The 26,810-nt window shown below is 39.1% G+C and overlaps 1 protein-coding gene across 1 annotated transcript in view; it reads right to left on the bottom strand.

The window, feature by feature from the left end:
* Positions 1-26,810, bottom strand: part of KIAA1328 (KIAA1328 ortholog) — a 344,940-nt gene that overhangs the window by 293,191 nt on the left and 24,939 nt on the right. Inside the window, exon 5 of the mRNA XM_006835083.1 lies at positions 18,315-18,430. Within this exon, the coding sequence (XP_006835146.1) occupies positions 18,315-18,430 (116 nt within the window). The remainder of the gene's footprint in view (positions 1-18,314; positions 18,431-26,810) is intronic.

Raw genomic sequence — 26,810 nt, 5'->3', positions numbered from 1 at the left:
GTACTTAGCAGCGCAACGGGGAAATGAAAACTTGCAGAGGTTAGTTTATTCAAGGTCATACAGCTAACTTCAAGGCAGAACTAAGTCAAGATTCCAAGTAAAAGTGTAATTCCAGTGTTTTCCAAAATTACACACTGTTGTTGTGAAGTGCCATCGAGTCGGTTCCGACTTGCAGCAACCCTGTATATATATATGTATATGTATATGTATATGTATGTATATAGGGTTTCCAGGGAGCAGCTGGTGAGCTTGAACCACCGACCTTGCAGTTCAAACGGCTTTGCAGTCTGGTGCATTAGCCCACAGCGCCACACACCAGGACTCCAGTCACACAGTGAGACAAGTCACAGTGGAGACATTGATTTCTAATTACTTAAAATTTTAAAAATAGCTGCTTACATTCCATTTTTTTATTTTTTATTTTTACTTTAAAAAAAGAAAGGCAACTTAGATGTGGCACTGTAGGATAAGCACTGGACTGGTAACCACAAAGTTGCCAGTTCAAACCCACCAGTCATTTGTTGGAAATCCTACGCAGGGTTATGAGTTGAAATTGACTTGATGGCACTTAACAACAACAGCTAATGAAACATTTCTCTGGCATCTCAGATTATTCCATAACGTCATACAAGTCCTGGTGTGGCACTGCAGGATAATTCACTGGACCCCACAAAGTCGGCAAGGTTGGCAGTTGGAACCGACTGGATGACACTTAACAACAACACTAGTTATGTAAGCTATGCCATCATGTTGATTCTGACTCTGTACAGGGTGGCTACGAGCTGGAACAAACTTGATGACCCTACAGAACGAAGCAGAGGTGGTCCAGAGGGTTTCCACGGCTACAAATCTTCACAGATTCAGGCAGACTGCTGCATCTTCCCCCCATGGAGTGATTATGGAGTGACTGGTGGGTTTGAGCCACCAACTTAGAGTTAAAAGTCTAGTGCTTAACCTACAGCGCCACACCTATATCTAAATTCTGTTTAACCACCATACTAACATTTCTTCTCACTCTCTTTTTCTCCAGACCTCGGAACTAGGCCTGGTACTCTGCCTGGTATACTGAGGATATGAAGTAGAAGCGGCTTTGAGGCAACTTCCCCCAACCCCCACCTCCACCCCATTCACTTTATAATTATTCTCTTTTGTCACCACAACATAGATTCACTGTGGTAATTACAATTTTCAATCCTTTTGTTGATCTCATAATCCTTCCTTTAGTTCTCCTTTTCTCCTTTTACCTCTTGTGGGGCAAAGGAACTAGTTTTACCTAAAGTAAGGTGGCCTTTGTCCTTGACTCTGGAGAATTACTCTTGTTTATAGGCCACACCAGAGGATGGGTGCTGATGTGTGGTGGCTGGCCAGACCAGAAAAGACGGACCTAGGAGACTAATATCAAGCAGCCAGAGGAGGCACCATTTAGTCATCACATAGGACTGGCCAATAGAAACCCAGAACAAGAAAGCTCAGTGTGTTTCTGCGGCAGGAAAGGCAAAGTGCTGGTGGTGTGGCTGAAACATAGCACTGGGAACCTTCCAAGATATCTTTACTGTAACGATCCCTTTACTATAAATTAAGAGTCCTGGTGTGGTGCTGTGGGTTAATGCGCCAGACTGCAAAGCCATCTGAACTGCAAGGTCAGTGGTTCAAGCTCACCAGCTGCTCCTCGGAAACCCTGTACAGGGTGGTTATAGGTCAGAATTGACTCGACAGAACTTAACAACAACAACAACAACTATAAAGTAACTGGTTGTTAAGTACCAGTTTGTAAGTACGTAAGTGAGTCAAAAATTATCCTCATTCCAGTTATACTAAAATGCCCATCCACAACTATGGCTGATAACAACAGAGCATGCACGTGAAATGATTCTATTGAGCAGACAAATGACAGTGGATTATGTAGTAAATCATTTGCAAACCAGTCATAGCTCTGTCTATGAAATAATCTCTGACAGACTTGGATTTTCAAAAGTTTGTGTGAGATAGGTACCGAAATAACTCACGGAAGAGTATAAGCAGAAGGGTTTGGACATCTGCAAACAAAATTTAGACCAATACTCAGAGAAAGGTAAAAGTTTCTTCTTAAAAATCATTACAGGTAATGAGACATGGAATTATCACTCAGGCCTGAGAGTAAACAACAGAGTATGGAATAGAAACATCCTCAATCATCGACCAAGAAGAAGTTTAAAAGTCAACCATCGGCTGGAAAATGGATGCTTTAATTGTTTTCTGGGATTCTCAAGGACCAGTATTGGAACACTGTCAAGAAAAATGTTCAACAATCAACAGTGCTCATTACAATGAGATGCTCACTGAAGAGCTCAAGCCTAAACTTCAGATTAAATACAGAGAACTACTATCCAAGGGCATTCTGATCTTGCATGACAATGTACATTCATTGACCTCTGCCCACACTGTAGACAATCAGCAAAAACTTCATTTTGAGGTGTTAAAGCATCTTGATCTTTAGGCCTGATCTTGCTCTATTGGACTTTCACCTGTTGGGTCCCCTGAAAGCACTGTTTTGAGGATGAAGATTCACCTCTGATGAAAAAGTGAAGACAGCGGTGCATTTGTGGCTTGCAGCTCAGCTAAAAACATTTTAAAATAAAGGAATATGACAACTTAGTGACAGATGGACAAAGTTCATTGAAAAGCAAGGGATTTATGTTGAAAAATTATTTCTATTCTACAAGTTGATTATAATAATTTCTATAGCTAGAGTGCAGATAATTTTTGACTCACTCTGTGTGTCTCCTGTGATAAGTAAATCTTCTGTGAGTTCTAAGACTCAAATTAGCAAAACCAAGGATAGTATCTTCTTAACTTGTAAGAGCTGCCCTAGTTCCGGGTGGCTAGGCTCAGAGAAAGATTATGCAACATGGGCAGCTGGTATCAGAAATGAGAAGTAGGAAAGCAGGAAAATATGATAGATCTCTGCATTCTAGGAACTGGCTTTATGCCGATCCTCATTCATGAAGCTATTGCTCCTTTTAAGATCATTTTCCCCTGTGTTTATCACCATTACTGTGTAAAAAAAGTCCTTATAGGTATGACCAAACAAAATAAAATACCTAATAACAATGACTTGAAAAACAGACCAGCATATCTTTAGATATTTAACCGTTTTAGGCCATATTATTTAAGACTGCTTGAAACTGTGTTGGTAGGAGGAACTCTATTTACCCTGACTCTTCTTGAAGCCTGAGGAGTTTATGAAAATTAGGTGCTCATTAACGTGGAAATTCTCTTCTGATAAAATTAGTGAGAAAGTGACAGACCTCACCATCTGTCTGTAAAACACAAACAGCAAACCTACTACCATCGAGTCAATTCCGACTCATAGCCATTAATAATAAAGTCATTCAGTATATTCTTCAAATCTAAAGGAATAGCAAGAGGTAGTACGGCAAATGGATTCAGCTGAAGTGATTACATCAGAGCAACCCGTTAGAGAAGATCAGTAACATAAACGGCTAAGCAGAATAATGAACTCTCCTGAACAATTATTATGAGGCTGATTTACTAGTACAGAGTAGAACAGCTCCTTAGGGTTTCTGAGACTATAAATCTTTAGAGGTGGAGACAGCCTCATCTTTGTACTGCAAAGCAGACAATGGGTTTAACCCACTGACCTTGCAATTAGCAGCCTAGTGCTTAGCCCACAGCACCACCAAATATCCTGTTACAGTTATCAAACAAATTCACTGCCATCAAGTCAATTCAAACTCAGAGGGACCCTATCTACGTTTCTAAAACTGTAAATCCTGATGGGAACAGAAGCCGCGTCTTTTTCCCTCATTAGAGTGGCTGGTAAGTTTGAACTACTAACCTTGTGATTAACAGCCCAATGCCTAACCCACAGTGCCACCAGGACTCTAGGGAAATTCAATTCAGATATTCTGTGTGTTTCTGATCTTTACATAACTCTACCATAATCAGATTTACATATTCTAAAAAATCACAGACCTTGAAAATACAGTATCTTGGGCATAATATTTAGAAAAATGTTATTTCTTTTTCAAATTTAACTCAGTCTTATCATCTGAATCACTTAACTATTCATAAGTAAAGTCCACTCAAAGGTTATAAACACTAAGACAAATCTGTTACTGATTAATGATAAAGCCATTTAGTATAGTCTTCAAATCTAAAGGAATAACAACAGACTGCAGTACAGCAAACCGATTCAGCTGAAGTGATGACATCAGAAAAACATTTTACAGAAGATCGTAAATATAAAAGGCTAAAGAGAATAATGAACTCTCCTGAACAATTACTATGATGAGACTGATTTCTTAAAAGTCTTTATACATGAACTGCTGAAACTTTACAAGCAATTTTAAATAATGCTACATAGATCCAGCACCAGTTACCCAGTGCAGAACCATCACTGAGAAATTTTAAAAGTTAAAGATTAGGAAATCTTTTTTTTCATTTTATTCTGCTGAGCTTCACAAACAAATGAATCACTGAAAGGAGACAGCATGAGTTGTTCCATGCCCCTGTTTCCTCACCAGACCACTGAGAAAAACAACCAGAAATTGGTAGACTAAACTTCGTAAGAATTCTGTAAAGCAGTGCAGCCACGAAACAAATGCTGAATCCAAAAAGGTGACTTTTGAAATGGTAAAGTCTTTATCCTCTTAGACAGCAAGCAGTTTGGCCACAGGATCTGACAAGACAAGAATGAATAGCTTTCACCACTCTACTGGAAATTCTAGTAGGAGTAAAAAGACAAGAAAAAAACTTAAAAAAAAAAAACAAGTTAAGCTATTATTTTTCACAGATGGCATGATTGTCTACATAGAAATCTCAAAGAATCCACAAGAAAACTACTAGAGCTAATAAATGAATTCAGCAAAACTGCAGGGTATATGATCAACATACATTGTTGGTATTTCTATACACCATCAATGAACAATCTTAAAAGGAAATCAAGGAAACGATCCCATTTCCATCAGTACCTAAAAGAATAAAAAACCAAGGAATAAATTCAACCCAGAACATGAAAGATTTGTCCACCTCTCATCTGTCAGTTTGTCATGTTGTGGTGGCTTGTGTTGCTGTGAAGCTGGAAGCTATGCCACCAGTATTTTAAATACCAGAAAGGTGACCTACAGTTTAGATGAGCTTCCAGACTAAGAAAGACTAGGAAGAAGGGAGTCGGACTACTTCTGAATGTTCAGCCACTGAAAACCTTATGAATAGCAGTGGAGCACGGTCAGCACAATTGAATATTGAGACATAATGAAGGGCAGCAGAAAGGGTGTTAGATATAGTACCTTCCAGAAGATAAGGCCCTGAGGTTGGAAGGCACTCAAAATAACACTGGGGAAGAGCTGTCTCCTCAAAGAAGAGTTGAATGTGATGACACGAATGGAGTAACATGAATGGAGTAAAGTTTTCGGGACCTTTATTTGATGATGGGGCACAACTCAAAATGAGAATAAACAGCTGCAAACATCCTTTAATAATCAGGAAGTGAAATGTAAAAGGAATGAACCTAGGACAATTGGAAGTTGTCAAAAATGGGCATCTTTGTGTCCATTCAAGGATAGGTGATCCAACAGAATGCAGAAATCATCAAACAGTATCATTAATATCATTTGTTGTTGTTGTTATGTGCTGTGGAGTCGGTTCCAACTCATAGCAATCCTGTATAGAGTTTCCAAGGCTGTAAATCTTTACGGGAGCAGAAAGCCTCATCTTTCTCCCACAGAACAGCTGGTAGTTTCGAACTGCTGACATTGCGGTCACAGCCCGATTCGTAACCACTACACTACCAGAGCTCCTATCCAAGTAAAATTTTTCTGAAGTTAATTCAAACACAGTGCACTGAAAAAGAACTGCCAGAAATTCCAGCTGGATTCAGAAGAGGGCTTGGAAGGAGGTATATCATTGCTGATGTCAGGTGAATCTTGGCAGGAAGCACAGAATACCAGAAAGATACTGACTCATGCTTTATCGACTATGCAAAGGCTTTTGACTTCATGGATCGTGACAAGCTATTGGTAACAATGCAAAGAATGGGCATTCCAGAACCTTTAACTGTGCTCATGAAGAACCTACACATAGACTAAGAGGCAGTTGATAGACTCGAACATGGGGATAATGACTTAACTCACAGTATTAGCATCTGAATCACTTAACTTTTCATAAGTCAAGGACTTGGAGTTAGCCAATTCAGTGTGTCTCCTACAGCATCAGTGATTTGGAAATGGAGCATGGTGATAGGACTAAAATTTAGCAAATACAATTAATATCAGTAAAATGTTTGCTTAAAAATGATTCAAATGGAAAATATTTTGCTATATATATTTTACCACAAAATTTTCTTTTAAAATAATTACAAGGACAAGCATCTGGGATCTTGAAAGCTCACTGGCAGCCGTCTAAGGTGCAGCTATTGGTCTCTCCATGTGTGGAAGAAAGAAGAGTGATAAGAATTGAGAAGGCTGGGAATCCATTAGTCCAATGGACTAATGTAACATGTGAACGTTAGTCTCTATGAGTCTGAGACCAGAAGAACTAGATGGTACTTGTATACCACTACTAACTACTCTGAAAGCGATCACATTAAGAGGGTCCCATTAAGAGTGAGAGAAAACGTGGAACGAAACTCAAAATTATTTTTTAAAGACCTGAGACTATAGCCTTTGACCCCCTTCCGGTCTGGAAAGGAACTCACTCTCGTGGCCCAATTTTCAACCAAACAGTAGATAGGTTTATAGGGGGCGACAACACCACTAGTAAGGTATGCTCACCATGGAATGGTCAAGCAGTCAAAATCAAAAGGGGGAACATTTTCCTAAGGACAAAGTTGAGAAGGGATGGGAAAGGGAAAGGAATGGAAATAAGAATCACAGGGAGGAAGCAGGAGAACTGTTGTTGCAGGGAGGGGATTGTCATCATTGAGATGAAACAAATCAACAAATGTAATGCTGATGATCTTGTCTGTAAGCCTTCATGCAATTCACAATAAAAAGTTAAAAGTAATAATAATAATGATTACAAAGATAATCAAAAAGTAGCAAGGAGGGAGAATAGTAGGAGACTGACAGAAACTATCTAAAGTTGACATACCTTGAGAGAAATGGGATAACCACAAGAATAAAGTAAAATGTATCCACACTCCTGCCTCTAACATGTGAATAGGGGGCAGGATGGAACAGTGAGAGGGTGGGACATGGATTGTTTTTCATCATTAATTCTTCTATACCACTTGACATTTTACAGTCCCTGGTTGAATGAAGAGTTAAATGCAAACTAGCAGGAAGGCTGTCCGGCTCCACTGGAGGCACTTTGGAAGGCCGGCCTGGTGATGTAGCTCTAAAAGCTCACCGCCTTAACCACTCTACACACATAGCATCATCATGAGGACGAATCAAATCAAAAGCAGCTAACAATAACAACAAACTCCTTTGACAAGAAAATAAAAAACTAAATAAAGTTCAAAAAATGTTCAAACTTAGCAAACCCCTTATCCATTGGGCTCTTTTAGATGCCTCAGTCACATCTTTTTGAATCCCTGTGCCACTCTATATAAAACCAGATAGAAACTGCTCTCAGGAGGCGCTAAGGCTCACATGCAGAAAATCAAATCAAAAGACAAACCTCACTCATCATAAAAAATAGTGACAAAAATCATTTTCCAAAAATGCACTGATATCCAACCAGGAGAATAAAAATCAGGGAAAAGAGATCTGAGGATGATGTCTAAACACCCTAACCCTACCACCCCACCCTATCTGCTGTCACTTTGTCGTCCTGTGGTGACTTTCATGTTGTTATGATAATGGTATTTCTAACACCAGCACGGTCACCTACAGTAGACGGGTTTCCAGTGGAGTTTCTGGACTATGACAACTAGGAAGAAAGGTCTGGCAAGCATACTTAATTAATAGTATGTGGATAACATTTTACATATTTTTTTCTTTCCCTAAACATTTGTCATTAATTATTCCTCATGGTTAGCATTAATATGTAAATATTTCTAAAAGAATAATAATAAAAAAACTTTAAGAATGGTTTATGCAACAAAATTAGTATTAATCAGTTCTTAAGAATGTTTACGTCCCTGATTTCCTCTGACAGTTTTCTGATTTGAAGTTACAATTCATATAATAATGACCTAACTTTAGATCACAGAGCAAATAAAAGGGCCTCGAGCAGTTACAATTTCTGCACTATTAAAGGTTATTACGGAGTCCAGGTGTGACACTGTAGGATAAGCACTGGACTGCAAGTGCAAGGCTCGCAGTTCAAACCCACCAGCTGCTCCTCTGAAACCCTAGACAGTCGCTGAGTCAGAACCAACTTGACAGCACTGAACAACAAAAATAATTATTAGACTAGTACAACAACATTGTTTGTGACTTGCTAAATGGAATAAATTCCTTTAACCAAGTATACAGAATATATTCTATCACAAAATAATTCAATGTATAAATCTAAAAACAGCAACCCAATATGTATTCCTAACATAAAGTACAAGATTCATCAGAATGAATGGCAACTTAATTCGTTACATTAGCATCCCATACTATCAGACACAACACCTCTGTCCTCTTCCACATTCTTTCTCTTCCACATATACTCATGTTTATTTTAAGACATTTAGATTTTTAAATTCTCCTAAAATTATTTCTGGAGTCCTGGTGTGGCACTGTGGATTAATGTGCTGGATTGCAAAGCTGGTTTGAACTTCAAGGTCGAGCTCACCAGCTGCTCCTTGGAAACCCTATAGAGGGTCACTATGGGTTGGAACCAACTCAACAGCACTTAACAACAACAACAACACCACAATTATTTCTAGTATTAGAGAATCCCTGCCTTTTCTTATGAGCATAAAATTAATTTTAAAGAGACCTTTTCCCTTGAAACTTACTTCCTTTTTCATAAAATTTATTTCTACTCCCCTAAATCCTACCCTCTCGGAACCCCATTCTACTCCAGACCTACTAAAGAGCTTCCTACAGTCTGGTTCCTATCTGTTACAGATTGAATGATATCCTTCAGAAAGACATGTTAAAGTCTTAACTCCTGGTACTTATAAAGCTGCCCTTATTTGGAAATGAAGCATATGGACATATTACCACTAAAATTAACATGAGGTCATATTGGAGTAGGTGGGTCCTGATCGGACAGTTGTCTATACAAAAGAGAAGGGCCAAACAGAGGAGGACTGTCATATGAAAATGCAATGCTTGGAGGTAAAAGAAATGAGAGAGATGAGAGAGAATCTTTAGACACTTTGGAGTGAGCATGGCACAACTAACATGCAGACTTGGACTTCTGGCCCCCAGAACTGTGAGACAATAACATTCTGTTCTCTTAAGCTATGCAGCTTGAGGTATTTGGTTAGGCAAGCCTAGGAATTAACCAGGGCCCTTAGTAAAGTCTATGAGATGCTGGTGGCACATCACAGTACTCCAGCACTTGCAGCAGTGATGTACAGTTAAACAGAGAGCTTTGAATGCTTTTGAGTATTGCTGTTATTCAGAATCAGTGATTTCTTCTAAGTTGTTTTTCTAAGCATGTTGTTGTTAAGTGCCATGGCGTCATCTCCGACTCATAGTGACCCTGTATAGGGTTTCCAAGGAGCAACTGGTGGGTTTGAGCCACCAATATTGGGGTTAGCAGTTAAGTGCTTATCCTACAGCACCACACCAGGAGCCTCTAAGTAATTAAATCAAATTCTTTAAGCATTTTCTCTCTTATTTTCAGCAAAAACAAACTGAAACCTTTGGTTCATCCTAAAACACTCCTCAAAAAGGTTAAAAGGTTATGTCCTTTAAATTCTTCTTCTGAGAACAAAGTTTCTAAAATGACTACCCATGCAATAAGCTTAAGAAGATGAGCTATAAGCAGCTCTAAACCACTTCAATTTATTAAATCCCAACCACAGAGATCATGGAAAGAGACCAGAGGGATAAAAACAACATTTCCATCAATCTAGTCTCTGAAAGAAGAAAGTATAGCTTGGTTTTCTTCCATTAAACACTCAGCAGGTTCACGTGGTACAGAGAAGATTTCCTTTCATAGAAACAGTTAAAACAGAGAGCAGGTCAACATATCTTTGTTAAGTAAGCTCCTGTAGTGTAGTGGTTACGAATTGAGCTGCTAACCTCAGGGTCAGCAGTTCAAAACTACCAGCTGTTCTACAGAAGTAAGATGAGGCTTTCTGCTCCCGTAAAGATTTACAGCCTCGGAAACCCTGTACAGGGTCGCTATGAGTCGAAACAGACTGCATGGCCCATAACCAACACCACCATGCAGCCTTGGACTCCTGGTGTGGCTCTGGATCAGCACTGGACTGTGAACCACAAGGTCAGCAGTTCAAACCGCACCAGCTGCTCCTTGGGAATCCTATATACGATCGCTATGAGTTGGAATCAACTCAACAGCACTTAACAACATGCAGCCTATGTACTTGTATAACCTAAAAAAAGCCAATGCAGAAGGGTACAGAAATGAGCACCAGAACTAACCATCTCATTCCTTATCCATATCTAGTAAAACTGAGAATTGCTTTTATTCAGTGTGTATGAAGTATGAGGTTGTTGGTTTGAGTCCACCAGCTGCTCTATGGGAGAAAGATAAGGCTTTCTGTTCTCACAAAAATGCACCACTTCGAAAACCCTAAAAAGGGTCAACCAACTGATGGCACTTAACAACAACAACAATAATCTATATGGAATAAAAACCATTTTTAAAAGTCATATCTTCCTTTTTCCCTTCTTTGACAACAAAGCTCTAAGATACATGTATTTAAGGGTAACTAGAGAAATCTTTAATAAAGATTATCAGGTCAAAGAAGTACAGTAGAGGGAAATTCAAGTATACCAACTATACCATTTCCATTTTTTGATAATGGTCTAGCATTCACTCCACCTTCATTTAGCAATAAGAATACATGCTAAATGTGAATATCAGTAACCATGACTCTTAAACCCGAAGAACTGGATGGTGCCTGGTACCACTATTGACTGCTCTGAAAGGGATATTAGAAAGTCCTGGATAGAGGAGCAGAAAATGTGAACAAAACTCAAAATTATTAAAGAAAAAAAAAAAAAAAAATCAAACTTACTGGTCAGAAACAAACTGGAGGAATCCAAGACTATGGCCCTCAACCACCCTTCAGATCTGGAAAGGAAACTCATCCTCATAACCCAATTTTTAGTCAAGCAGTAGAAAGGTATATAATGGGGGACAACAACACTTGTAAGATATGTTCATCATGTAATAGTCAATCATTGAAGATCAAAATGGTAACATTTACCTAAGAAAAAAGTTGAGAAGGAATGGGAAGGGGGTGGAATGGAAATAAGAACCACAGAGAGGAAGTGGGATCACTGCTGTTCCATGGAGGGGACTGTAATCAATGAGATGAAACAAAGTGTATGGTTTATTGACTATAAAACTAATGATCTTGATTGGTAAACCTTCATTAAACACACAATGAAAAGTTTAAAAGAAAAAAAAAATGCTCAAGTCAAACCCTCTCTATCATGTAAAGTAAGTCTAACTGTGTTACAGGCTAAGTGTCTTTATTGGCATGCCATTTTACTTCCTACTTACCTAAGAGCTAGATCTGGGTCAGCAGACTTTTCTGTGAAGACACAGACAATAAATAAACGTGGGAAACAGGACTGCTGTTGCAATGACCCAACTCTGCCAGTGAAACACAAAGGCAGCAGCATACAATACATAAATGAGTAAGTGTGGCTGGAAGCTGCCCACAGGCAATAGTTCGCTAACCTGAGCTTAATCACTGCAGAATGGGATAAACAGTCACTATATCACCTGGGGTATCTTAACATTTAACCTGACAAAAAACATTCACAGACATGCTGAGTTTAGACAGTCTTAGAATGTTAAATTCAAAATTAGATCTTCTTTTTCCAGATAGTCGCTTGTTTTAGCTGAGCATACGACCAGACAAAAAATTACAATATTAATCACATTCTAACAGTGGTTGGATATACATATGTTAAGTGCCCTTGTGTCAGTTCCATGCATAGCAACACGATATAGGGTTTCTGAGGAGCAACGGGTGAGATTGAACCCACCTTACAGATCAAACCAACCTTGCAGTCCAGCACATTAACTTCTAAATTATCTACTTCCTATCTCTCTTACCTTTTTCCTAGCTCACCCCAGATTCCAACGTACATCTTTTATCCCCGGAATGTCCTTACGTAACAAACAAATTTTTTATCTCCTAATCCTGCTGACAGTTAGAAGTTGACTCCATTCCCACTCCCTTTCTCCCTCACTGCCTTCCAATACAAAAGTTGGGCAAGTTAACATAAACTTGCTTAGCCTCCCTTACAACTCTAGATCGTCATTTTAGAAAGTTATGGATAATATTACATGAAAAACTATAGGAGAGACGTCTGATAAAATTTTTACTTTTTTTTTTTCCAGAAAGGAGGATGTGGGATTAACTTTACCCAAAGAATTTGGCTGACTGTTCCCAATGATTGACGTGTGTCTTTGATGGGGACTACAGACAACACCTAAGGATTTATGACTTATACTGGGTGAGGGCTGACTAAACCATATAGAATGATAGCAAATTCTCCTGATAGCTACTGTCCTCAGAGGAATGGAGCTGGATAATGAGACCCCAAGACCCCCAACGAGATGGACTGGCCAAGTGGTAGCATAGATGGACTCAAGTGTGGCAACAGTAGTGAGGTTGGCCCAGGATTGGGCAGTGTTTCGTTCTGCTGTGCATAAGGTCACTATGGGTTGGTACCAACTCGATGGCACCTAACAACAACAATAAGAAGGAGAAGTAAAAGTTCTGGAATTGACATTCCCTGAGCTTCTCGGCTGGTTAAATACATCAACCCATGTGGACGGTTAGCACATCCCTTTTTTGGGACCTAGAAAACAACACTTGCATCTCTCTCCACTTATATCCTTTTTTGCCTTAATACACTTGTATGACATTTCCCAGAATTCTGTGAGGTGTTCTAACAGATTATCGAATTTGAAGAAGTAGATGGAGTTAGCAAGTAAGATAGGAGGAAGAGCCCTGGAGACATCTGATCTTAAAGCTGGTATTCTGAAAGGTTACTGGTCTCTAAGCATGGTGATATATGAGGTCTTGGGCAGAGTTGGAAGTCTGGAAGACTCTGCCCTCTAACTTGTAAGGGCTATCTTAGCTCCTAGAGGAAAGGCTCAGAGGAAGAAATGCTGCATGTGTAACTGGTATAAGAACAGAGGTGGAGTAGAGGGGAACAAAACTTATGATAAATTAACATGGGATTTAATTGACTTTTGCAATTTGGTGTCAGAGAACTTGGATATGATTTTCCACATAGTGGAAGAGTAGCAACTGCCATGATTTCTTTCTCGTTTTTTCTGCCCCTATGCAAATAAATGTAATGTGTGAAATTGAAGCTAACAGTTTACAGCCATTAGAGAAAGGTTAGAGTACTGTAGACATGTCAGCCCTGCAAATTTTAAGCCAGAGAATCAATTACAGGTGCTACCTTTATTCAGAGTTCTTAATATGTGAGGCAAAACGGACCCTCTACATCCAAGCTGTTGTTGCAAATGAAAGTATTCCTATCCTTCCTTTTGTTGAAAATGTTAGTGGCCCAAATCACTAATCTTTGTGTGAAGTGACAGAACAAAACCAGCTGACCACAGTTTGTTGGGGAATTCTGACTAAGCAAGATTATTTTAACCTAGAGAGAAAGGTAGCAGGAAGAACAACACAAAAAAGAGTGTGTAGACAAGCTAAGGCAGTTAAGTCAATGAGGGCCAAGACGATTATACAAATGTTAAAGTGTCATGTTGTTAGTGTTAGGTACCATCACATGAATTTTCAACTCATAGCAACCCCATGTGACGATAATCTTTTCTAGACTATAACACTTTTACAGACTGTATTCTTTACAGGAGCAGATTTCCAACTCTTTCTCCAGTGAAACCACTGGATGGGTTTAAACTGCCAACTGTCAGTGTTACAGAGAGAAAGAATTGAAAATTCCTTTAGAAATAAGAGCCAGAAAAAGCATTTCATAATGTTCTACTAAGTAAATCTAGTCTGAAATTTTACGTTATATAATTTCCTATCAGTAGTAGAAAAATACAACTTGAGAACTCATTTTTGATAGTTAAGTTTTTGTTCTTTTTTCCAAGAGAACTAATTTATTTATCTTATGCTTTCATTTCCTTAGTATTCTCAAAGACAGAATTTAAATCTGCCTATGATAATTGTTGCCACTTGCAGAATCTTTGAAATAATTATTAATAATCAAATCAATGATGATCGGGCTTCTTGTGGCCTACAGTCCCAGGCCTGCGCCCCACGCCACCCGCCCGCCCGCCAGGGAGCCCAACCCTGTCGCCCCCTGCCCAGATGCCATCCGCAAGGGCTGGTTCCAAGAGACCTGCAGCCTGTGACCTGGCCAGCCTTGTCTCTGCAGGGGGAGCAGCTACTACACCATCAGCACTTGCGATACCAGGACATCTTTGTCTTCCACAGTAAAACCTATGGCAATGTGCTGGTATTGGACCGAGTCATCCAGTGCACAGAGAGGGATGAGTTCTCCTATCAAGAAATGATTACCAAGATCATCAGTGAAAAAATAGGGACAAATGTGAGGGCACTAATTCAGGGCATATACAGGCTGTCACACATTTTGAAAAGTCCACAAACAAAAACAGACAAAATAGACGAGTGGGACTTACTAAAAATTAAAAACTTGTGTTCATCAAAAGACTTCACCAAGAGAGTAAAAAGAGAACCCACAGACTGGGAAAAAATCTTTGGCAACGATGTATCAGATAAGGGACTCATCTCTAGAATATATAGGAAAATACTACATATCTACAAAACTAAGACAAATAACCCAATTAAGAAATGGGCACAGGATATGAACAGACACTCACCAAGGAAGGGATCCGGGCAGCCAACAAACATGAAGAAATGTTCACGTTCACTAGCCATTAGAGAGATGCAAAGCAAAACAACAATGAGATACCATCTCACACCAGCAATAACAGCAAAAAAAAAAAAAATCTGAGGCCAATAAATGCTGGCAGGGATGTGGAGAGACTGGGACACTCCTGCGTTGTTGGTGGGACTGCAAAACGGTCCAACCTCTCTGGAAAGCAATATGGTGCTTCCTCAGAATGTTGAAAACAGAAATAGCATTTGATCCAGCAATTCCTCTACTTGGTATTTACCCACAAGACAAACGAGCCACAACACGAGAAGATATATGCACACCAATGTTCATAGCTGCACTATTTACAATAGCAAAAAGATGCAGACAGCCAAAATGCCCATCAACTGAAGAATGGATAAACAAGCTGGGGTACATACACACAATGGAGTACTATGCTACATTGAAAAATAACAAGGAAGCTGCATGCCACTTCCTAACATGGATGAACCTTAAGGATATTATGTTGAGTGAAATTAGTCAGTCACAAAAGGAAGAATACTGCATAGGATCACTACTGTAAAAGACTAAGAAAAAGAACCCATACTATCCCACTAAAGAGGATTCCTAGCAGGCTGCTAGGACGTAGGGGTAGGGTTAAGGGCGGAAGGGGAAGGTGGAGCACTGGGCAGGGAGTAGACACAGGGCAGTTTGGGAGGGGAGGTGGAGGCAATATTCAAGTAGGTAGAGGGGAATGGAAGAACAAAGCAGATGGGAGAACGACTAGACAGGTATGAAGGAGCTAAATGGGACAGAAGTAAAAAATGATGTAGGCCCAGCCTTGGAACAACAGGGGGTTCTGGGATACAGAGACTGGGATATGGTTGGAATGGGGAAAAGGGAGGAATAATGTTATGATGCTTGACTAACTTTTGAACCTTGGTTTCCCATACATTATATTATAAAACAGACACAGGAGGGGGGGGGAAAGGAATAGCCAGAGGTGTCACCATAGAAAGCTTGTGAGTCCGTCTTCTGCCTATAACTGATTGGAATACCTAAAATGGGACTACAAGGTATCCAGTGAAGGAGGATTCCTGAAGAGCCTCGGCAGTACAGAAGACTATAGATCAAAGCCTAACCACATCCAGACCTTCAGAGACGGGAAACCTTCCTCTCAAAAGGGCAAGCAGACCAGCCTGGAACAGCCAGAAAACTAGAAGACACTTCTTGAAAGAAAGACCTACAGGAAAAACACAGAACACTAAGGGCAGTCCGAAAGCTACCACAAGAACAAGTAGACTGCTAGCCCAGGAGACATCAAGGCAAGTGGACGGGTCCTCTCAGCACAGATCCTCTCCCAAGACTAAGACGCATTGGAAATACACGCTCTGATTGGCCACCACGCATGTCACCCATAAAGAGAAGTGGCCTAAGAACACCAATGAAGCGGCAAACTAAGCCCTGCATTGTTCAGCAGACTGTGAACCCGGGTGGAGACTCGGTTGCCCAGCAGCGAGGGGGGACCCGGGGACTCATGAGCTCAGAGTCAGTGAGGAAAAAACAGCAATGAAGTGGCAAGTTAAGCCCTACAATGTTCAATAGATTCCTGTGAACCTGGGTGGAGACCTGGTCGGCCAGCAGTGTCAGTGACACAGCCACAGAGGACTAGAGTGGAGAGTGAAATGTCCAGGTGATAAGAAGAGAGGGGATATGCACAAGAACACCCACACTTAAAGATAATACCCACTTGACCTGGCTTCAATGATTGGATGATCAGAGTTCAACCAGACAAAGAAAGAAGAGGAAAAAAAAAGTAATCTGAAACGATTTGATGAATTTGACCTACACCTATGGATGCAGCAGCTCTAAAGAGGAAACAAATCCTTACAGCAAGAATCATTCCCACCCCCTTCATACACAGAGTAGACAGGGATGGGCAAGTTGGACATTGGCTACCCAAGGGGTGGGGGGGGCTACAAAGGCAAGAAGTGACTGGCTTACAAGCTTTCAAGAGGGAACCTAGATCCAGAGGGCGTGGAGGAAGGTAGAATCTCCACTGTGTAGTATCCAATCTGTCTAGGCAGGGCTAATGAAATGAAATGCAGATAGGTCTCTTGTGATACAACAGTGAATAATTGTTATCAGGACTGATTGTGAGAGTTGGAAATGTAAAGGTAGACATTTTATAGGAAGGAGGGGAGTGATTAACTTTTCAGTCTAGGAGCAGAGGTCCCTAGGACCATCAATGGAGAAGAGCAGAGTGCTGGACCCTACTCAGAGAAGCAGTGATGCCTAAGATGGAGGCAGAGACGACGACGTGGAGAGATGGAGCAGCTGGGGATTTTAGATCCATAGAGAGAGAGGGGCTGTGTGCTGACGACTCGGGGGGTGTGGGGGGCAGGCTTGAAGGGTGTACCCTTTGGTTGGTTGATGATGCATGGAGGGGATTGTAACCATGGCAATGAAACGATATATGATAGAATGAATGTAAAACTAATGTTCTCCCATGTAAACTATCACATAATTCACAATAAAACAGTAAAAAAATAAAATAAAATACCTCCTCCAAAATTTATCCATTCAAAAGAAATTAATAAAATATGCTTATTTTAACTCATATATACACTGAACTGCATACCACAAGGTCCACAGTTTAAGCCCCGCCAGCCACTCCATGAGAGAAAGATGAGCCTTTCTGTTCCCTGGAAGATTTTAAACCTACAGAGGGTCGCTATGAGTAAGAACAGACTCCACAGCACTTAACAACAACATCACAACTAATTACAGTACAACTCAAGTTAAAACACCTATTTTCACTTTACTGTCTTAAAAACAATGCAATACACACATACAATGCTCTCTCTAATTCTAAACATAATAGCTTTCTCCTCCATGAAAATGCTTTGATGGTTTTATGCTACATCGTAGCTATTTTTCAATGATAACATCTATAAATTACAAAGGTGGTGTGTGTGTGTGTGTGTGTGTGTGTGATTTCAAAGTGAAATTCCTTGGAACTGCTTGAGTTAGCTTGAGCTAGAAAGAATACCAAATATGAAGAGGTTTCAAGATCATCTATCGCAATGGAACAGAATTTAATAAAGTTCCAACACAACATTTTAATGCCCCAATCTCTTATTGTCTTTTTCAGTTGACAGTAAGTGCTTCACAGCATACTAGCAGCCGCAGAACAGCTGGATGGCCGCATCAAGCACAAAGGGAGCAGCAGTGCACGCTGTTAACTGTCGTTCTGATTGCCTAGAAATGGCAGCACATGCAGATTGATTCCGTTATAAATTAGAACAATTATTTTTCTGGAGTTAACATTTTGTCCATGAAAAGAGTCCAACTTTCTGCACGCTTAAAAAAAAGAGAACTTTCAAAAAAGGATATCTTCCCTTTCTTTGATGATAAGTTCATTCTGTTCTTCCAACTGTCTAATCTTCTTCTCAAATGATTCCTGCTCGGCCTTTAGGCGTTCTTCTGTCACTTCCTTTTCCTCACTTACTCTGGAAAAATAATAATAAAAAGCTTGTTAGAATAAAAAAAATGAGCTCATAGCTACAATTTTACCAAAACTGGATTCTTCCATGGGCTTTTTCTTTTTTAAGTAAATCTTTTATAAAGTATCTTTCTCACATTTGTAATAAAATGTGCATGTAATTTTACATCAAGAATGTTTCCAATTATCAGAAGTCTCTACAAAATGGAAAGTTCTACATAGGACATAGGTACCCAATTATAATCCAGGAGAGAAAATTACTCAAAAATTTAAAGCACCGGTTTCACTTCTTTATTATCAAAATAGGGACAACAGCCAATTTATTTTGATTTAGACTTTTTTCATACTTGTAGTTAAAATTCTGTCAATGAAATAAACAACATATGAAGAGATTTCAAAAAATTCATGAAAAAAATTCCATTCACTTTTAATCCCATTTTCCTACAAACTTTTTTAAGCGCCTTCATATATATCTCTGAATTAATTCATTTTTTTCCTAACCCCTCATTTCTTGTTAGCATATAAATAATTGTACTTGAAAAAAACTATGTTACTCACATACACAATAAGCACTGGTCTGTGAACCACAAAGCTAGTGGTTCATGCCCGTCAGCCATTCTGGGAAAGAAAGATGAGGCTTTCTGCTCCCATAAAGATTTTTTTAAAACCTCAGAACCCCTATACAGGCTCACTATCAGTCAGAACCGACTCGATGATACTTAAAAGAAGCTTTGTACTATATTTATTCTTTATAAATTTATTATAAAGTTAAAAAATAACAAAAAAAACCCTGTATCATCAATGTTTAACACTGAAAAACATTTCTACTCAATCACACTAAGAAGGGGTGGTTTATATCAAGAGCACAGAAGGAAAAAAAAAATCTTTAAAACACACACAACAATAAATCTTATTTTTAACGTCACCAAGGCATATTTCAGCGCAATACAGAATTTCATTCAGCTCTGTGAGCAGAAATCGGAACCCTTCATTTTGTTGTTACTGCTGCTGGTTTCTCTAAAGAGGGCACAGTACATTCATCCTACATCATCAGACAGTGGCATGAATAAGTGACATCCACACAGAATCCAAATCTTTTCTGTACACTCCTAAATTTACTGCCTCCCCATTTTACCAGAGCAGCTTCTGAATACCATAAACCCCACAGGTTCCTCCATTGTTTATTGGCATGAATGATCAAATGAAAAATTAAATTTTGAATTTTCAAGAACTGAATGCATTTTGTTCTAAAAATAATTAGTGTGGAAACACATAGCACACAGTGGTGCTCAATAAATGGGGTTATTTCTCCTTGCTCATCATGGCATTCAGTCATTTCCTCAGACCCTATTTTATGGTGTTTAGCATATTACTGATTATCTCTAGCATCTGGCCAAGTCAAAATACAGGGGTATACCCTAACAGTTATATATACACCTTTTGCTGGACCTGAAGGAGATTCATGAAAACGCCCAGGGATTGGTGAAGTAAAAACTTTGCAGAAGTGTATCCCACAATGCCAGAGTACTTAAAGGTGCTATCTAGATAAAATCACTCATTCCTAACTTTAGTTGTTGCCACATTATTAAACAATGCTTTTCTATCTTTTAAGAACCTTTTCTGTTATGTTGCTATAGTTAAACGCTGCTGCATGCCATCAAGTCGATTCCAACTCATAGGGACCTAGTACAGGGTTTCCAAGGCTGTAAATCTTTATGGAAGTAGAAAGCCTCATCTTTCTCTCATGGAGCAAATGGTGGATTTGAACTGCCGGATAGCAACCCAACTTGTAACCAGTACCACCTTTAAATGAAAAGGATCTACTAAAGGAATCTCAAGATTTGACATCTATAGGCAGTGCCCAGGGCACAAACAAGATTTGTTTCTAACTATGCCTTTAAGACTTTCTAAGTAAATCAGAAAAGGCTCATATAGCTTTTAGTCTTACTTTAGTGCAAGAAAAGGTCCAAAGTCTTTTCAATGATTTAAAACTGCCAACTGCAGAAAGTGAAGGTTATAGTAATGAAGTACTTGTGAGTTGGGGTTGGTTCAACTGCTTGAAAGTGAGGCCATCTTACCTTACAGGAATGAGTTGCCAGGAAACTAGAAGACTGCCTGTACTCTAAAATTTTTCTTATTTTATATCCAATAAATTTCCTACAAGGTACATGACCTACCTTGTTCATCAAAGCATTTGTAAATCACAAAGTAACATAAAAAGACCTAATTCTTTATATGATTTAGAGTATTTCAAAACGTTGTTGTTGTTAGGCACTATGTCAAGTGAGTTCCAACTCACAGTGACTCTATGTATAACAGAGCAAACCTGTCCAGTCCTGAGACATCCTCACAATCGCTTTTACATTTGAGTCCATTATTGCAGTCAATGTGTCCATCTATTCCATTGGGGAAGGGGAGGTCTTCCTCTTTTTAGCTGACCTTCCATTTACCTAGCATGATGTTCTTCTCCAAGGACTAGTCCCAACTGATAATGTGTCCACAGTATGAGAGAGAAGGTCTCGCTATCCTGGCTTCTAAGGAGCATTCTGTTCACACTTCAACACAAATTTGTTGTTCCTCTGACACCTATGGTACTTTCAATATTCTTCTCCTACTCCACAGCTCAAATACTTTGATTCTTCTATAGTCTACCCTATTCAATGTCCTACTCTCACAAGCATTTGAGGTTACAGAAAATAGAATGACTTGGGTCAGGTGTACCTTAGTCCTCAACCTAACATCTTTGTGATTAAACACTTTAAAGAGGTCTTGTGCAATAGACTTGCCTAATTCAATATGTCACTTGATTTCTTGACTGCTGGTTCCACGAGTGTTGATAGTAGATCCACGCAAAATTAAGTCTTTGACAACTTCAATCTTTTCTCCATTCATCATGGTGTTATCTATTGGTCCAGTTGTGTGGGTTTTTGCTTTTTATACACTGAAGTGCAATCCATTCTGAATGCTGTGATCTTTGATCTTCATTATATTTCAAGCCCTCTTCACTTCCAACAAGCAAGGTTACATCATCAGCACATCGAAGGTTGTTAATGACTCTTCCTTCAATCTTGATGCCATGCTATTCTTCATATAATCCAATTTCTTAGATTATCTGCCCAGCATACAAACTGAGCAAGTATAGTGAAGGATACAACCCTGATGCAAACCATTCCTGATTTTAAACCACTTACTACCCTCTTGTTCTGTTTGAATGACTACCTCTTAGTCCATGCACAGGTTCATCATGAGCACAATGAAGTGTTCAAGATTTCCCATTTTTCGCAATGCTATCCATAGTTTCTCATGATTCACACAGTCAGATGCCTTTGCACAGTCAATAAAGCATAAATAAACATTGGTGTTATTCTCTGCTTTCAGCCAAGATCCATCAGACATCAGCAATAATATCCCTTGCTCCACATCCTCTTCTAAATCCAGCTCAAAATTCTGGCAGCTCCCTGTTGATGTACTGCTGTAACCATTTTTGAATTCTCATCAGCAAAATTTTACTTGCATGTGGTATTACTGCCATTTTCCAATGATTTCCACATTCCATTGGATCACTTTTCTTTGTGCACAAATATGATCTCTTCCAATCAGTTGGCCATACATTTCTTGGCATATACTAGTGAGGGCTTCCAGCACTGCATCAATTTGTTGAAACATTTCAATTCCTGGAGCCTCATTTTGACGAGTGTCTTCAGTGCAGTTTGGACATCTTCCTTCAATAACATTGGTTTTTGATTATATGCTATCTCTTGAAATGTATGAACATCGAGCAATTCTTTTTGCTACAGTGGCTCTGGGTATTCCTTCCATCTTCTTTTGATGATTCCTGCATCATTCAGTAATTTCCCCATAGCTGTTGTTGGGTGCCACTGAGTCGGTTCTGACCCATAGTGACTCTGTATGGGATTTCTGAGGGTATGAATCTTAATGGGAGCAAGAGGCCTCACCTTTCTTCTGTGCTGCAGCTAGTGGGTTTGAGCTACTGATCTTTTGATTAGCAGTACAGTCCAGCACCATCTGCACTCATTTTACCCATGTTGTTGTTGTTAAGTGACGTAAAGTTGGTTCCAACTCATAGTGACGCTGTACAGGGTTTCCAAGAATCAACTGGTGAGTTTGAACCACTGACCTTGTGGTTCAATCTGACCTAGTGGTCCAATGCTTTATCCCACAACACTACACCAGGAGTAGAATACTTCAATATTATAAACAGAGGCTTGTATTTTTTACATCAGTTTTTTCAGCTTGAGAAATGCTGAGCGGGTTCTTCCTTTTGGGTTTTGAACTCCAAGTCTTTTGCACATTTCATTATAATACTTTACTTTGTATTCTTGAGTTGTCCATTGAAATTTTCTGTTCAACTCTTTTATTTCATCATTTCTTCTCGTCACTTTAGTTTTTTTTATGCTCAAGAGCCAGTTTCAGAGTCTCTTCTGACATCCATTTTAGTATTTTCTTTCTTTCCTGTCATTTTAATGATCTTTTGCTTTCTTCATGCATGATGTTCTTTATGTTATCCCACAACTCTCCTTGTCTTCAGTCATTAGTGTCTAATGCATCAAGCCATTTCTTGAGATGATCTCTAAATCCAGGTGGGATATACTGAAAATCATTATTTTGGTTCTCATGGATTTTTAAATTTTCTTCAGCTTCAGACTGAACTTGTATATAAGCAACTGATAGTCATTCCCCAGTTGGCCCCTGGCCTTGTTTTGTCTGATGACATTGAGCTTTGCCACCACCTTTTCCCATAAAGGTAGTCAATTTGATTCCTGTGTTCTACCTGGTGAGATCATGTGTATTGTTGACATTTAAAAGGCTAGTGAACAAATAAGAATTTAAACAGATAAATAGGAACTATTTGACAACTGGGACAAAAAGGTTAAATCCTTGAATAGGAAGAAATCCCCACTGTATAATATACTATGTTAGGTTGCCAATTATTTACTGGAAAGGCAATAGCGTATTTATAAAACAATCACCATTGTCAGCACTTACTTAACTTTTCAAGTATTTCTCAAGAATCTTCCACAACTTATACTCTTAACCTACCAGGAAAAGAAAACACACTCTCAGAGCAAGTATAGTGCTAAAAAAGAGCTCCAGTTTGACCTGATGCTAGTTTAATTATATTTGTAAACATTCTTATTAAATAAGATTAACATTCACAAGTCCTGATGATTAGGACATCAATATATCTTTTAGGAAGACAATTCAATTCATAATATTGCTTATTGAAAACATATTGTCTGAAGGGACACAAAAGGAGCCCTGGTAGCACAGTAGTTAAGTGCTCACCTACTAACCCAAAGGTCAACAGTTTGAACCCACCAGCCGCTCTGAGGAAGAAAATTGTGGCAGTTGCTTCTGTGAAGACTACAGCCAAGGAAAGTTTATGGGGGCAGTTCTACCCTGTCCTGTACAGTCACTGAGTTGTCTTGATGACAGTGGCTTAGAAGGACAAAGGCACAAAAACCCATGTCCAAGCATAGCTCCAAGAAAGCAAACACAAATACTCTCAACAAAACTCTCACAAACAAAATCCAGAAACAAAAAATAATTATATACCATGACCAATTGTTATTTATCACAGGAATAAAAAGATGCTGTAACATCCAAAAATCAATTACTGTAATAGGCCAATTAAATAATGGGCAAAAAGTATCTAAATATATGCAGAAAATGCATTTGAAAAAAAAAATTCAACAACTATTCATGATAAAAACCCTCAATAATATAGAAATAAAAGGAAACCCACACCCAATATTGTATTTGATGGCAAAAAAATGGAATGCATGACCTTATGGTCAGGACCATGAAAAGTAAACCTGCTCTTAACACTCTCCACTGTAGTTAATGCTATAGGCATGACAAGGAAATAAAAATAAATAAAAAGCATCCAAATTGGAAAGAAAGAAGTAAAGCTATTTTTATTTGTACATGACATGATCTTGCTTATCAAAAAATCCTCTTGATTATCTAAGGAATCCACTAAAATTCTACTAAAACTAATAAACAAGGACAATTCGGTTGTAGAATGCATGATAATTATTCAAAACTAAATTGTACTTCTATACCTTAGCAGTGAGTAATCTTAAATATAGATTAAGGAAACAATTTCACTTACAATGGCATCTTAAAAAAAGTACAAAAGTAAAACTATTAAACATAACTGAAAAGCCTTGAAGACTCTAATAAATAGAAGGACCTCATGTTGTGATTGAAAGACTTAAGATTGCTAAGATGGCAGTTGTTGCTGTTGGTAAATGCCGTCAAGTCGACTTCAACTCATAGTGCTCCTGTATAGGGTTTCTGAAGAGCAACTGGTGGGTTTTAACTGCTGACCTTGGCAGTCTGCTCCCCAAATTTATCTGCAGACTACAGACTAAATACAATCCCAATCAAAATCCCACCTTCTTTACAGAAGCTGATTCAATCATAAAATTTATAAGCAAAAACAGGAACCCAGATTATTCAATAAAATCTTAAAGAGCAACAAAGATGGAGGACTCACACTTCCTGGTTTCAAAATGTACTAAAAAAAATACAGGAGTTAAGTCAGTATGGCACTGGAAATGGAGGCTAGAAATAAATGTTGACATTTACAGCCAACTGATCTCTAACAAGGATGTCAAAACAATCCATACTGGGAGGAATATGGTGCTAGAACAAGTGGACATCTACACACAAACAAATGTAGTTAAATCCCATAATTCACACCATATATAAAAATTAACTAAAAACAGTTTAAGGACCTAGATGTAAGAGCTAAAACTATAAACTCTTAGAAGACAACTAGGCTATGGTGACAGAAAATCTGGCAACAGACACTGGTGGTGGTTGCACAAGATTGATGGAACTGGTGTCACTGAATTGTAAACATGAAAAAGGCTGAACTGGCAAATGTTGTGTTTTACATATTTTTACAAACAATATAAAAAAAGTAAAAGAAAACAAATGCAAATTCTTATGACTTTGGATTGGCAATGATCAGCAAGTCACCAAGGCTTTTCTTTGGATTTAGGGATAATATTTTAGGCAGCCATATATAACTAATACAGCTCTTAACATAATATCAGTTATTTAAAATTCTTTACCAGACAATTCCAACATCCTTGATATGTGTCATACTGTAGGTGTCCATTGCTTTGCCTGCTTTGCACTTCCTCCCTTTTGGCCTTTTCATGTGCACAGGAATATTTTATTATGTCTGGAGATCTTGGTTTGGACAGTAGAGACAGACAAATAATTGCTATGCTTGATTTTGAGGCTAGGGGTTGGGTTAACCTAGCCACACAGCATTAGGTCATCTTTGAAGCTTATGGTTACTATATTCACACTCAGTGCACAACAGGCTTCACTTTCCTTTAGGCAATTTCCCTTTATGTGGGCCAGATGGCTTTTCTCAGTGTATGCTCCACCCTCAGTTTAAGTTTCCCTTCCCAGAGTTCAACTTTTTCCTCTGTATTCTATTGTAACTTTTATTACACACTTGTTAGCCTGGTGGATGTGGCTAGTATTCTTACCACCCACTGCCCTCGAATCTACTCTGAGTTGGCCCTGTAGAGGGTTTACCAAGACTGTCTGTAAATCTGTGTGGGAGAAGGCAGCCTCGTCACCTTTCTTCCTTGCTGCAGACGGTGGGGTGGGTTTGAACCACCAACCTTGAGTTTAACAGACAAATACTTATAACACAGTGCCATCAGGGTGCTGTAGGATAAGACCTGAACTGCAAACAGCAAGGTCGATGGTTCATACCCACCAGCTGCTCCTTATTAACCTTATTCAGGGTTGTTATGAGTTAAAACTGACTTGACAACAATTAACAACAATCAAAAGCTGAAGGAACCATGGTGGTGAAATGGCTAACTGCTCATCTGCTAACTGCAGGGTTGGTGGTTTTAACTCACCTAGTGGCTCCAGGAGACAACACCAGGTGATCTGCTTCCATAAAAATGACAATCAAGAAAACTGGGTGAGGTAGTTCTACTTCATCACATGGAGTCACTAGGCCTACAAAGCAACTTGACAGCACCCAATAAAAACAACAACCAGAAGCTGTGCCCTTGGGTCTCAAAAGTGGTTTAGCATTCCTAACCCTTCCTTGTGGAGTCCTGGTGTGGTGTTGTGGGATAAAGCACTGGACCACAAAGTCAGTTTGAACACAAGGTCAGCAGTTCAAACTCACCAGCCGCTCCTTGGAAACCCTATACTGGGTCGCTATGAGTTGAAACCAACTCAACAGCACTTTACAACAACAACCCTACCCTCCTCACAGAAATATTTTTATGTATTTAGTGTCAGTGAGTTGGTTCCAATGCATAGCAACCCTATAGACCACAGAAGATACACTACCCGGTCCTGTGCCATCCATACAA

This window comes from Chrysochloris asiatica, unplaced genomic scaffold, assembly GCF_000296735.1.
Source record: "Chrysochloris asiatica unplaced genomic scaffold, ChrAsi1.0 scaffold00015, whole genome shotgun sequence".
Classification (NCBI taxonomy): domain Eukaryota; kingdom Metazoa; phylum Chordata; class Mammalia; order Afrosoricida; family Chrysochloridae; genus Chrysochloris; species Chrysochloris asiatica.
Note: the sequence above shows the minus strand (reverse complement) of the source record. Positions and strands in the feature narration are given on the sequence as shown.